General features: G+C 33.3%; 1 protein-coding gene across 1 annotated transcript; it reads left to right on the plus strand.

Moving 5' to 3' along the window:
• The first annotated feature begins 7697 nt into the window (after positions 1-7697).
• Positions 7698-9736, plus strand: LOC112723700 (cellulose synthase-like protein D4). The gene is made up of 2 exons (XM_025775155.3): positions 7698-8548; positions 8644-9736. The coding sequence occupies exons 1-2, from the start codon at positions 7800-7802 to the stop codon at positions 9602-9604; spliced, it is 1710 nt and encodes a 569-aa protein (XP_025630940.1). The 5' UTR covers positions 7698-7799; the 3' UTR covers positions 9605-9736.
• Positions 9737-10271: the final 535 nt, after the last annotated feature.

The following is a 10271-nucleotide window of genomic DNA, read 5'->3' on the forward strand; positions in this document are numbered from 1 at the left end:
AATTGTGAATCATTTCTGCTTCTCTCCATCAAAAAGTTAAACCGCGTAAAGATGCTAATTTAATGTCTTAATTGCCTGTTTTCTAATTCATTTCAAATTTTCTTTTTCATACAATTTAAAAGAAAAATATTATTTTGGTCTCCAACTAACGTTTAAACGTTTTATTTGTGTCCCCAAAAATTTTAAACACTTTTAATATTATTCCTAGAGTTAACATTGATAGTTTGAAACTAATAATTAATCGAATGAGTGATATATACATTAATAACGCTACTAGTTAAGTCATATTTTATTTTATGTATTAGAAAAACATGACCAAAATTCTCTTATAACACTTCTTTTCCTTAATTTTTTTGTATATAATTTCAAATCCTAATAATCAATCATCAACGATTCAAAAATCAAAGAAAAAACTATTATATTAGCAATAATTGATGGATCAAATTTATTTACATACCGAAATCGAATGTTATTAGCTATTCAATATATGAAATGTTCATGTCGAATTTAATTGTGAGACAAATATTGAATGTGCTTAAAACCTTTTTGGGTTTTTATCGAATTTTCAATTAGGTTTCTATACTTTTTTTTTAATTAACTTCTTATACCATATCAGATTTTGTAATTAAGTTCCTATCATGACAAAAACAAAATTAATGGAATGTCCTGTTAAACAAAACTATTATGTCTAACACTTGATTGAATATTCTATTTTCTTTAAAAGAATATTCAATTGATTCTAATATTTTTATGACGGCATGGACTTAGTTATAAAATCTGATATGGTATAAGGATTTAATTAAAAAAAAATTATAAAGACCTAATAAAAAATTCTATAAAATTATAAAGAAGAACCGAATAATCAAACCTAAAAAATTTTACATTTAGTACGTCAAATTAGACTTTTATCATATAAATCAAACTTATATTTTCAATATATATATATATATACACGAAGAATGCTAAAAAATTATTAGAATTTATTATTTTTTATCAGTAGTTAATTATTAATATTTAAAAATATAGAATAAAGTATGTTATTAGATTACTAAATTAAAAAAAATAAATTAATAATTATATAATAGCCAAAAATAATAAATTTTGATAATTTCCTAACACTTCTCTATATATAATGAATAAAAAAAAGAAAAGTCAAAGACGAGTCTATTAGAGATGGAAAATTATACAATAACCTCTCTAACTTTGCCAAACTTTTTTATATAAAATACCAAAATTGTTCTCACATCTAGTCCACCTTAGCCAAACCTAGTGGCTCACCAACGAAATCGTTTAAGATGGAAAGGGGTTTGAGACAAGAAGATCCACCATCTCCATTTTTGTTTGTTCTTGTTGTCGATGTCTTGCATAGGATGGTAGGGGAGGCAATCAGAAACAGACGTATTTCGCCTTTACTAGTTGGCAAGGATAATATAGAGATATCACATATCTGGTTTGCAGATGAACTATATTGTTTTGTCCACCGAAGGAGGAGACCATCAGAAACTATGTCAGGCTGTTAAGGTGCTTCGAGGTGATGTCGGGGTTAAGTATCAACTTCGATAAGTCAAGTTTGATCCTAATCAACTACGAACAGTCGTGGTCCCACAATATGTGCAACTTATTGGAATGTAAGGAGGCTAACCTTCCAGTCAGATACCTTGGTATTTCTTTAGGAGCAAACTCAAGGCAGGTTAGCACTTGAAAATTGATAATTGATAAAGTGGAGGAGAAGCTTAGTTTGTGAAAGAAAAAAGTGCTCAAAAAAGCGGGTAAGCTAGTCCTTATTAAAGCAGCACTGAATAGCTTGCCGGTATACTATTTGAGCCTGTATAAGATGTCGAAAGCAGTGGCAAAAAAGTTGATTTCATTGCAGAGAAAATTTATATGAAGCAATGAGGAAGGTAGGAATGGTTTGGCATTGATTAAGTGAGAAGTGATTCAGGCTCCCAAAAAATTGGGAGGATTAGGGGTGGGTGATGCTGTAGTTAGGAACACAGTCCTCCTCTTCAAGTGGTGATGGCGATTCTCAAAAGAGGAGTGTCCACTATTAAAAAAGGTTATATGCTCTTATCATAACTTGGACCCCAATATGATGTTATCATCTCAGACACTGCCTAATAGAGGAGGTTCATGGAAGGATATCTGTCAGCTACAGTTCAAAGATCATAATGTGAGAGATAAGATGATTGCTGGATTGTCTATGGAGGTGGGTGATGGAAGGAGGACTCGATTTTGGAAAGATATTTGGCTACAAAGTGGTTCGTTAAAGACGAGCTTTCCGAGGCTCTTCTCTATTTCAAACCAAAGAGGATCTATCATAGGGGACTGTGGATTTTGGGACAGGTTAGAGTGGATTTGAAACTTCCAGTGGAGGCGGGTTCTACTCCAATGGGAGTTAAAATTATTGGATCAATTGCGCGAGACCTTAAGGGCTGTGAAGTTAGCATGTGATACGCAAGATAGAGTTATTTGGAAGTTTAATAAGGAAGGTATTTTTTTTCAACTAACTCCTTTGTGCAGGTGTTGCAGTGAAAAATACTTCCGGAGGATATCACCAGCTATAATTTCACCAAAATATCATGGAAAGGTTTGGTTCCCGCCACGAGTGGAGTTATTTGTCTGGTTTGTTTTGATAGGAAGAGTAAATACCAAAAAAAGATTGTATAGGTTAGGAATTATTAGCCACAGTGATAACCTGTGTGTATTGTGTAAAAAAGATGCCGAACATATTTATCACTTGTTTCTTGGTTGTGAGTTTACCTGGCAGGTGTGGTGTGGATGACTATCTGACTTTGGGAGGCTGTGAGCTATTTTGAGTTCATTGAAAGAACATTTTGAGAGTTGGAAAGGAATTGTTAACAGGAAGAAGAAGCGTAACAAGTGGCTCATATGCTTATTTGCAGTTATTTGGAATGTATAGTTAGAGAAGAACGGACAGATTTTTAATAATAAGAAAGCCAAAATAAAAAAGGTATTTTACAGATCTTTGACCAGCTACAGAAAATGGTATAATTTAAATTTCTTTAGTTGTTAATGACAATATCAAAAATAACATTAAAGATTGTTTTTAGGTTTTAATTCATTACATTTGTTGTTTGAGACTTTATTTAAAATTTTGTTATTTTATTTTATTATGTTAAATTTATTTATTCAAAAAAAATGTTTTAAATGTCTTTATCTGAATCACTTTTCTTCTTATAATATGTAGCAAGGTTGCGAAAACCGAACCGGTCAACAAACCGGTAGAGTGACCGGTTCAACGGTTCAGTGGTCTGACCGTGGTCCAACCGGGGTTCAACCGGTTTAGTTAAATATAAAATAAAATTATAAAAAATTAATATATAATTTTCAATATTTAAATTTGATAAATTTTAAACAAAAATCACACCGTATAAATTACATTTAACAAAATAAATCTTCAGCCATACAAAATATTCTTTCAAATTTTTTAGACATTCTTATGAAATACATTATTTAAAAAAAAAAAAAAAGCTTCCTGTAGTTATAGACATCAATGTTTAGTCCATGCCAACATTGTTCCAAGCAGGTACTTCATGGCTGCAAAACCACCACAGCTCCAATCTCAGTTGACAACAAAACCACCACAGCTATATTTCAATACAAAAGCATCTCAAACACTGATCCATTCTCTTCTTCAACTTCAACATGCAAACAATATCCTCAGATCCTCAGTAAACAATTGCATCAACAACAAAATCATGAATAAATAACAAAAATCAGAAACAACAAATAACAAATAAATCAAAATAAACTCAGAAAATCAAAATAAATGAAAATCATGAATCCAGCAAACAAATAAATCAGAAAATCATGAATAGAAAATAAAAAATAACACATAAATCCATTCCAGCGAACAATAAACCAGCAAGCAGAGGAATCAGGGAGTGTTAGAGACTGAGACTTGAGACCTGAGAGGGTTGAAGGCTTGAATCAGAGAAGAAGAAACTTGAGAACTGAGAACTGAGATCTGAGACCTGAGGGTTGAAGCAGAGACTAAGAAATGAGACACGGCGACGGCGAGGAGCAGCGAAGCGGCGCGACTCACGGCGACAAAGCGAGCTCGGACAGAGAGGGCGACAAGTAGAGAAGGCGTCGGCGATGAGTTTAAGCTCTGAAATGGGATGGTGGGTGGTGGCTATTCTTGGAATTCGAAGAGAGGAGAGGATTATGGCCTATGGGTGGGAGCTAGGGTTTTCTGGTGGGTATGAGTGAGAGTGAGAGAGAGAGACAGAAAGGGGTGGGGTGGGAATTCAGGGATTGGGGCCTTTTTGGCCTTTCATTCGTTTTTTTTTTTTTTTTTTTTGTAACCTTCGAAACGACGTCGTTTAGTAGTTTGGTTTAAAAAAAACCGCTAAATAACCGAACGGTTCTTCCGGTTCACCGGTTAACTGCCGGTTCGACCGGTTTTTTCACCGGTTTTTTGCCAGACGGTTTCTGACCTTACCCGGACCGGTTAGATGACCGGTTCCCGGTTTTTCCAGTTGAACCGGCCGGTCCGGTTCGATTTTCAGAACCATGATATGTAGTGAGGTGTGCATTACATTGTAGACGATTGAAAATATTATAAGATTGCTTAGTGGGTCAGTAATATTGTATATCCTGCACACATGCTTTGCATGTGGCTAACACAATTCTCTATGCAATAGTAAACATGTGACATATAAAGTTAAGAATAAGTAAGGCAATATTAAAATTTAAGTGAAATTAATTTAATTTTAAAAGTTAATTTGAATCTAAAAATTTTTTTACACTCAGAAGATTATAAAGCTTTTATTTTCAGATAATGGAAACTTGACAGGCATATATGTGACTTTAGTTTGTGATCAATGGGAACTTAGATATATGTCCAACTGTCCATATAGGTATATAATAATATAAGACATTATGCACCAGAGAAGACGGGTATAATGCAAGTAAAGACAAAAGAATTTACGAAGGTGGTTGCGGGATGTTATCAGCACTCAACAATAACATTTACAAAAAAAAATGGCCATATTTTTCTTTCTTTCTTTATAAATATCTTGCATTGGCCATTCATGATATTATTGTTCACTTAAAATATCAGCACACAATTCTTCAACTTGACCCCACTGGATATTCTGTCCTTGTTTAATATAAAAAAATATCTCCTTTTTTGTTTTGGTTCCATCCGAAAACAAAAACAAATTCTTAAAATAAACACATCACGCAATACGCATGTCAGATCAAGTATTTGTTCACGAAATTTTTATTTTAATAAATAAAATAAATATAATAATTACTGAAATAAATAATTTTAAAATTTATTATTAAAATTTATCGTTTTCTCTTATTTCATTTATACTATAAACAAGATAATTTTACACACATCTTATTTATAGTATAAATAAAATACATAAAAACTTATCTATTTTATTCACAATGTAAACGAGATAAGCTAAAAAATTATGACAACTATATATACAACTTGTTGACAGTATTTGACCGGACACCAGTTTAAACTTTTCAACCACTTCTTCCTCTCTTTTACCACTTTTTGACCATATAATCGATAAATACGACGATAGCGCGCGCAACTGATAATGACGGAGACATTAATAGGCTAAACGAGTTTACATTACGCCGAGGCAGCCGACTTTGTATGGTAGGATGTTACAATTTCGGCAAAATTTCTTCTATAATTAGAACTCTTAGCCAAATATAATCTTTATTTTCTCACAAATCAAGCATATTTTTAAATAATTTTAATGAAAATCGACAGAATTTTTCCTTAATCTAAAGACCTTCGCCAAAAAATTTTATCAATTTACGAAGAAACCTGTTGCAAGCATAAATTAAATAAACATTATTAATTCAATAAAACATCAAATCTTAGCCATTCTAGAGTGCAACCCTTTATTACCTGCAATTTTTTAGCAAACAAAGATTTTGAGAAAGCTCCACTAGACAACCTTCTCCCACTTCTATCCTAAAACTCTATCATAAAAAAAATAAGTTCAGCATAAAACTTAAACAATATAGTACTGAGTACTGCACGAACAACCCACGATTAAAGCTACAAGACGTTCAAACAAAAAAAAGAAAATCCTAAAATAGAAATAAAATTTGTGAAATGTAAAAATTAATGATAAAAATTTATGTATATTTGTAAAATTAATTAATCTAATCCCAAAATTATAATTAATAATAAAATTAACTTAATTAATCTAAAATCAAGTCTAAATTAATCTAAATCCAAACCTAATATAATTTATATCGTAATTACCCTAAACCTTAACCTAACATAATTTAAATCCTAAATACTCTAAGCGTAGCTAATTAACTATATATCACAATTTCACAACATATGATTTACAAATGAAAATTAAAATACTATGTCATAATTAGAAATAAAAATTACGTAATAAATTTAAACTAATTATAAGATTAATTATTCTAAACTAATTATAAAACTAATTACTCTAAACTAAGTATTCTAAATTTATTTTATATCACAATTTTATAATAATTTACTTACTTCGAAACAGTAGTAGTACAAAGACTTTTTCAGCATCATGATAACGACGGCAAATGATGGGACAAAGGAGTGTAAAGTTAGGATTTAGCAAATATAAACAATGACAAAAAAATAGAAGAAAAAAGAGAAGAAGACATACCTGAATAAAGGAAAAAGGGTAACATCGCAGATGACGGCGGTGGCAAACGACGGAGGCGGCAACTAGCGACAGCAACAAACGACGGAGGCAGCAACTCGCAGAAAAAAACAATTTTCTCAACGGCAGAAACAAACTCCCAATAGATGCTTCTCGATGGCAACAATGACCGGAGTCATGGAAAGCAGTTGGCCACGGCAAAACAACGGTGAATGGTGGCGATGGTAGGGCTAACGGCGAGAGAGAAAGAGAAAGGAGAGAGAAGTGATATTGAAGATATTGCAAAAATGGAAGAAAGGGTTCGCAAATTCGAATTTAGGGTCCTCATCAAATACTAATTGATCTATCACATTACATGCTAAAATGTGCACACTGTAACGTACGTATACATGGGAAGTGTTTAAGTCAATATTTTGTAGTTTTTTTTTGCTACGTACCTAGTTGTATACACAAAAAAATTAGCTCATAATATCTCTCTCCATCAGAATTTTTTATAGGCGAGTAAATGAGAGTTTTGCCTTATGTCATTTATGTTATGAGAATCAGCAATGTGACTCGTTTTATTGTTTAAAGTCAAATTTTCAAAATAATAAAAAAAACCTCATGCTCTTTAAACTAAAAATTACTAATGTGTCACAATACAAACGAAATGCAGTAAAAGTTCTGGTTTGTTGTTGAAACACCTAACAAATTCAACTTTTTTTTCTCTGTCTTGTTCTTTTTCCTCCACATGCTTGTATGTTGTCTTTGTATCAAAGTTTAGTCCACAATATATCATTGATTGAATTATATTATAAAAAAATGTTATTAGAATGTCCACTTAAGTACCTATTAAATTCATAAATAAATGAATAAGCATTTATATATGATAAAAATTTATGTACAAATAAACTATCACCTTTTTAAGTGCGAAAAGAAAATCATTCATTATATAAAAAATAAAAAATACTATGAGTACATTAAGAAATCAGTCACCATGTATAAATACATATATTCTATATTGTAACTAATTTTTGGTGTAATATTAATATTACCCGATTGTATCCAATAGTATCTTTTTCTTCAAATAAGTTCTTACAATATATTTGCTTAATTATCACATTTAACACTAGATGATTTTATGATGTATCAATCTATGAAAAGGTGATGTTGAAGCCGCCAAGTCCTGATCCATTGTTAGGAAGTGCAGATGACAAGATCATAGACTTTGCAGAAGTAGATATACGATTACCAATGTTTGTGTATGTATCTCGAGAGAAACGCCCGGGTTACGATCACAACAAGAAAGCAGGTGCCATGAATGCACTAGTTCGAGCATCCGCGATTCTGTCGAATGGGCCATTCATTCTGAACCTTGACTGTGACCACTACATCTATAATTGCAAGGCGGTGCGAGAAGGAATGTGCTTCATGATGGATAGAGGTGGTGAAAACATATGCTATATCCAATTCCCACAGAGGTTTGAAGGAATTGATCCTTCAGATCGCTATGCCAACCACAATACTGTCTTCTTTGATGGTAACATGCGAGCTCTTGATGGTCTTCAAGGCCCAGTTTATGTGGGAACGGGTTGCATGTTTCGAAGATTTGCACTATATGGTTTTAACCCTCCCTTGGTGGATCAGGTAAACCCTAAAAAAGGTGAAAGTGAGTCTGAAATGCAAGCATTGAGTGCTAGTGAATTTGATAGAGATCTAGATGTGAACCTATTGCCAAAACGTTTTGGTAATTATACCATGTTAGCCGAGAGCATACCCATTGCTGAGTTCCAAGGTCGGCCGCTTGCAGATCATCCGGCAGTCAAGTATGGACGTCCACCTGGTGCTCTTAGGGTACCTCGTGACCCACTTGATGCCACCACTGTAGCAGAGGCCGTATCTGTCATTTCTTGTTGGTATGTATGCATGCTTTTGAATCAGATCAAATCAAACTACATCCCTGTCAAATTTTATCAATTAATTGATGTGCGATATGTATATTTATTTATAGGTACGAGGACAAGACAGAGTGGGGATATAGGGTAGGATGGATTTATGGGTCAGTGACAGAAGACGTGGTTACAGGGTATCGCATGCACAATCGTGGATGGCGTTCTGTGTATTGTGTAACAAAAAGAGACTCGTTTCGCGGATCCGCACCAATTAATCTCACTGATCGACTGCACCAGGTGTTGCGATGGGCCACAGGCTCTGTTGAAATCTTCTTCTCAAAGAATAATGCTTTACTTGCAAGTCGGCGCCTTAATTTTCTTCAAAGACTCGCTTACCTCAATGTTGGCATATACCCATTCACCTCTGTGTTCCTTATTGTGTATTGTTTCCTCCCTGCACTTTCTCTATTTTCTGGGTTCTTCATTGTCCAAACTCTTAGCATTGCCTTCTTGATCTACTTGCTTACCATCACCATATGTTTGGTTTTGTTGGCCATTCTTGAGGTAAAATGGTCTGGTGTTGAGTTAGAGCAATGGTGGAGAAACGAACAATTTTGGCTCATTTCTGGAACTAGTGCTCACTTTGCTGCTGTGGTTCAAGGACTCCTTAAGGTCATTGCTGGTATTGAAATTAATTTCACATTGACATCCAAATCTGCGGCAGAGGACGATGAAGATATATATGCAGATTTGTATATAGTTAAGTGGTCCTCCCTGATGATTCCACCCATTGTTATTGCTATGGTGAATATTATTGCCATTGTGGTTGCATTTTCTAGGACAATTTTCAGCGTATATCCAGATTGGAGCAAGTTTATTGGAGGTGCTTTCTTTAGTTTTTGGGTGCTTGCTCATTTGTATCCATTTGCAAAAGGGTTGATGGGGAGGAGAGGAAAGACCCCAACCATTGTGTATGTTTGGGCAGGTCTCGTTGCCATTACAATTTCTTTGTTGTGGATTGCCATTAGCCCACCCAAGGGAGGCGCAAAAGGTGTTAAGACAGAATTCCAATTTCCATGAAACATTAATAGCATTTTGCTACTTTAACGTCAACAACACTATATGTACCTAACTTTGGTGTGAGCACCATGTTTGAAAGAGAAGGATGGGAAAAGGAAAAACGAATGAAAGGGAAAAAATTTTGGACAAAAAGTGGAGTCTAGATAGGTGTAGAAACCAACTTACAGTACAAATATATATATTTTTTTCAATTTAAAATGGGTAGACAAATCTTGGGTATTAAAAGCATGAAAATAAAAGACAAAAAATTAGTTTTTATTTCATATATTTCTGCAATGCGGATGAGTTGGTGTAAAGACATTGTTTTTTGAAATGTACAAAAGTATATACTTTCTTTTATTTCCATTGAGCAGTAGGCATAACTCAACCAGAAAATCTCATTCTATAGTTCAAGGAGTGAGGACTATGACATAATCATGAAGGTTATCGAGATCATATACCTTAAATAATTTAGAATTTTCAATACATTCTTCTCACACTCAAGATTGAACATATGAAGCATAATATTTGCAAGAATAAACTTTTGTAGGTAGCTCATCTATACAAGATAGGCTTAGATACCATGTTCATGCTAAGAAAGAAAATGAAACAATTAATTGCATTTACTTGAACAAGACATGTTATTACAATGAATTTATTAATCAAATGACTTAGATAGTATGAAAAA

The sequence above is a fragment of the Arachis hypogaea genome, chromosome 11, assembly GCF_003086295.3.
Source record: "Arachis hypogaea cultivar Tifrunner chromosome 11, arahy.Tifrunner.gnm2.J5K5, whole genome shotgun sequence".
In the NCBI taxonomy this organism is placed as follows: Eukaryota; Viridiplantae; Streptophyta; class Magnoliopsida; order Fabales; family Fabaceae; genus Arachis; species Arachis hypogaea.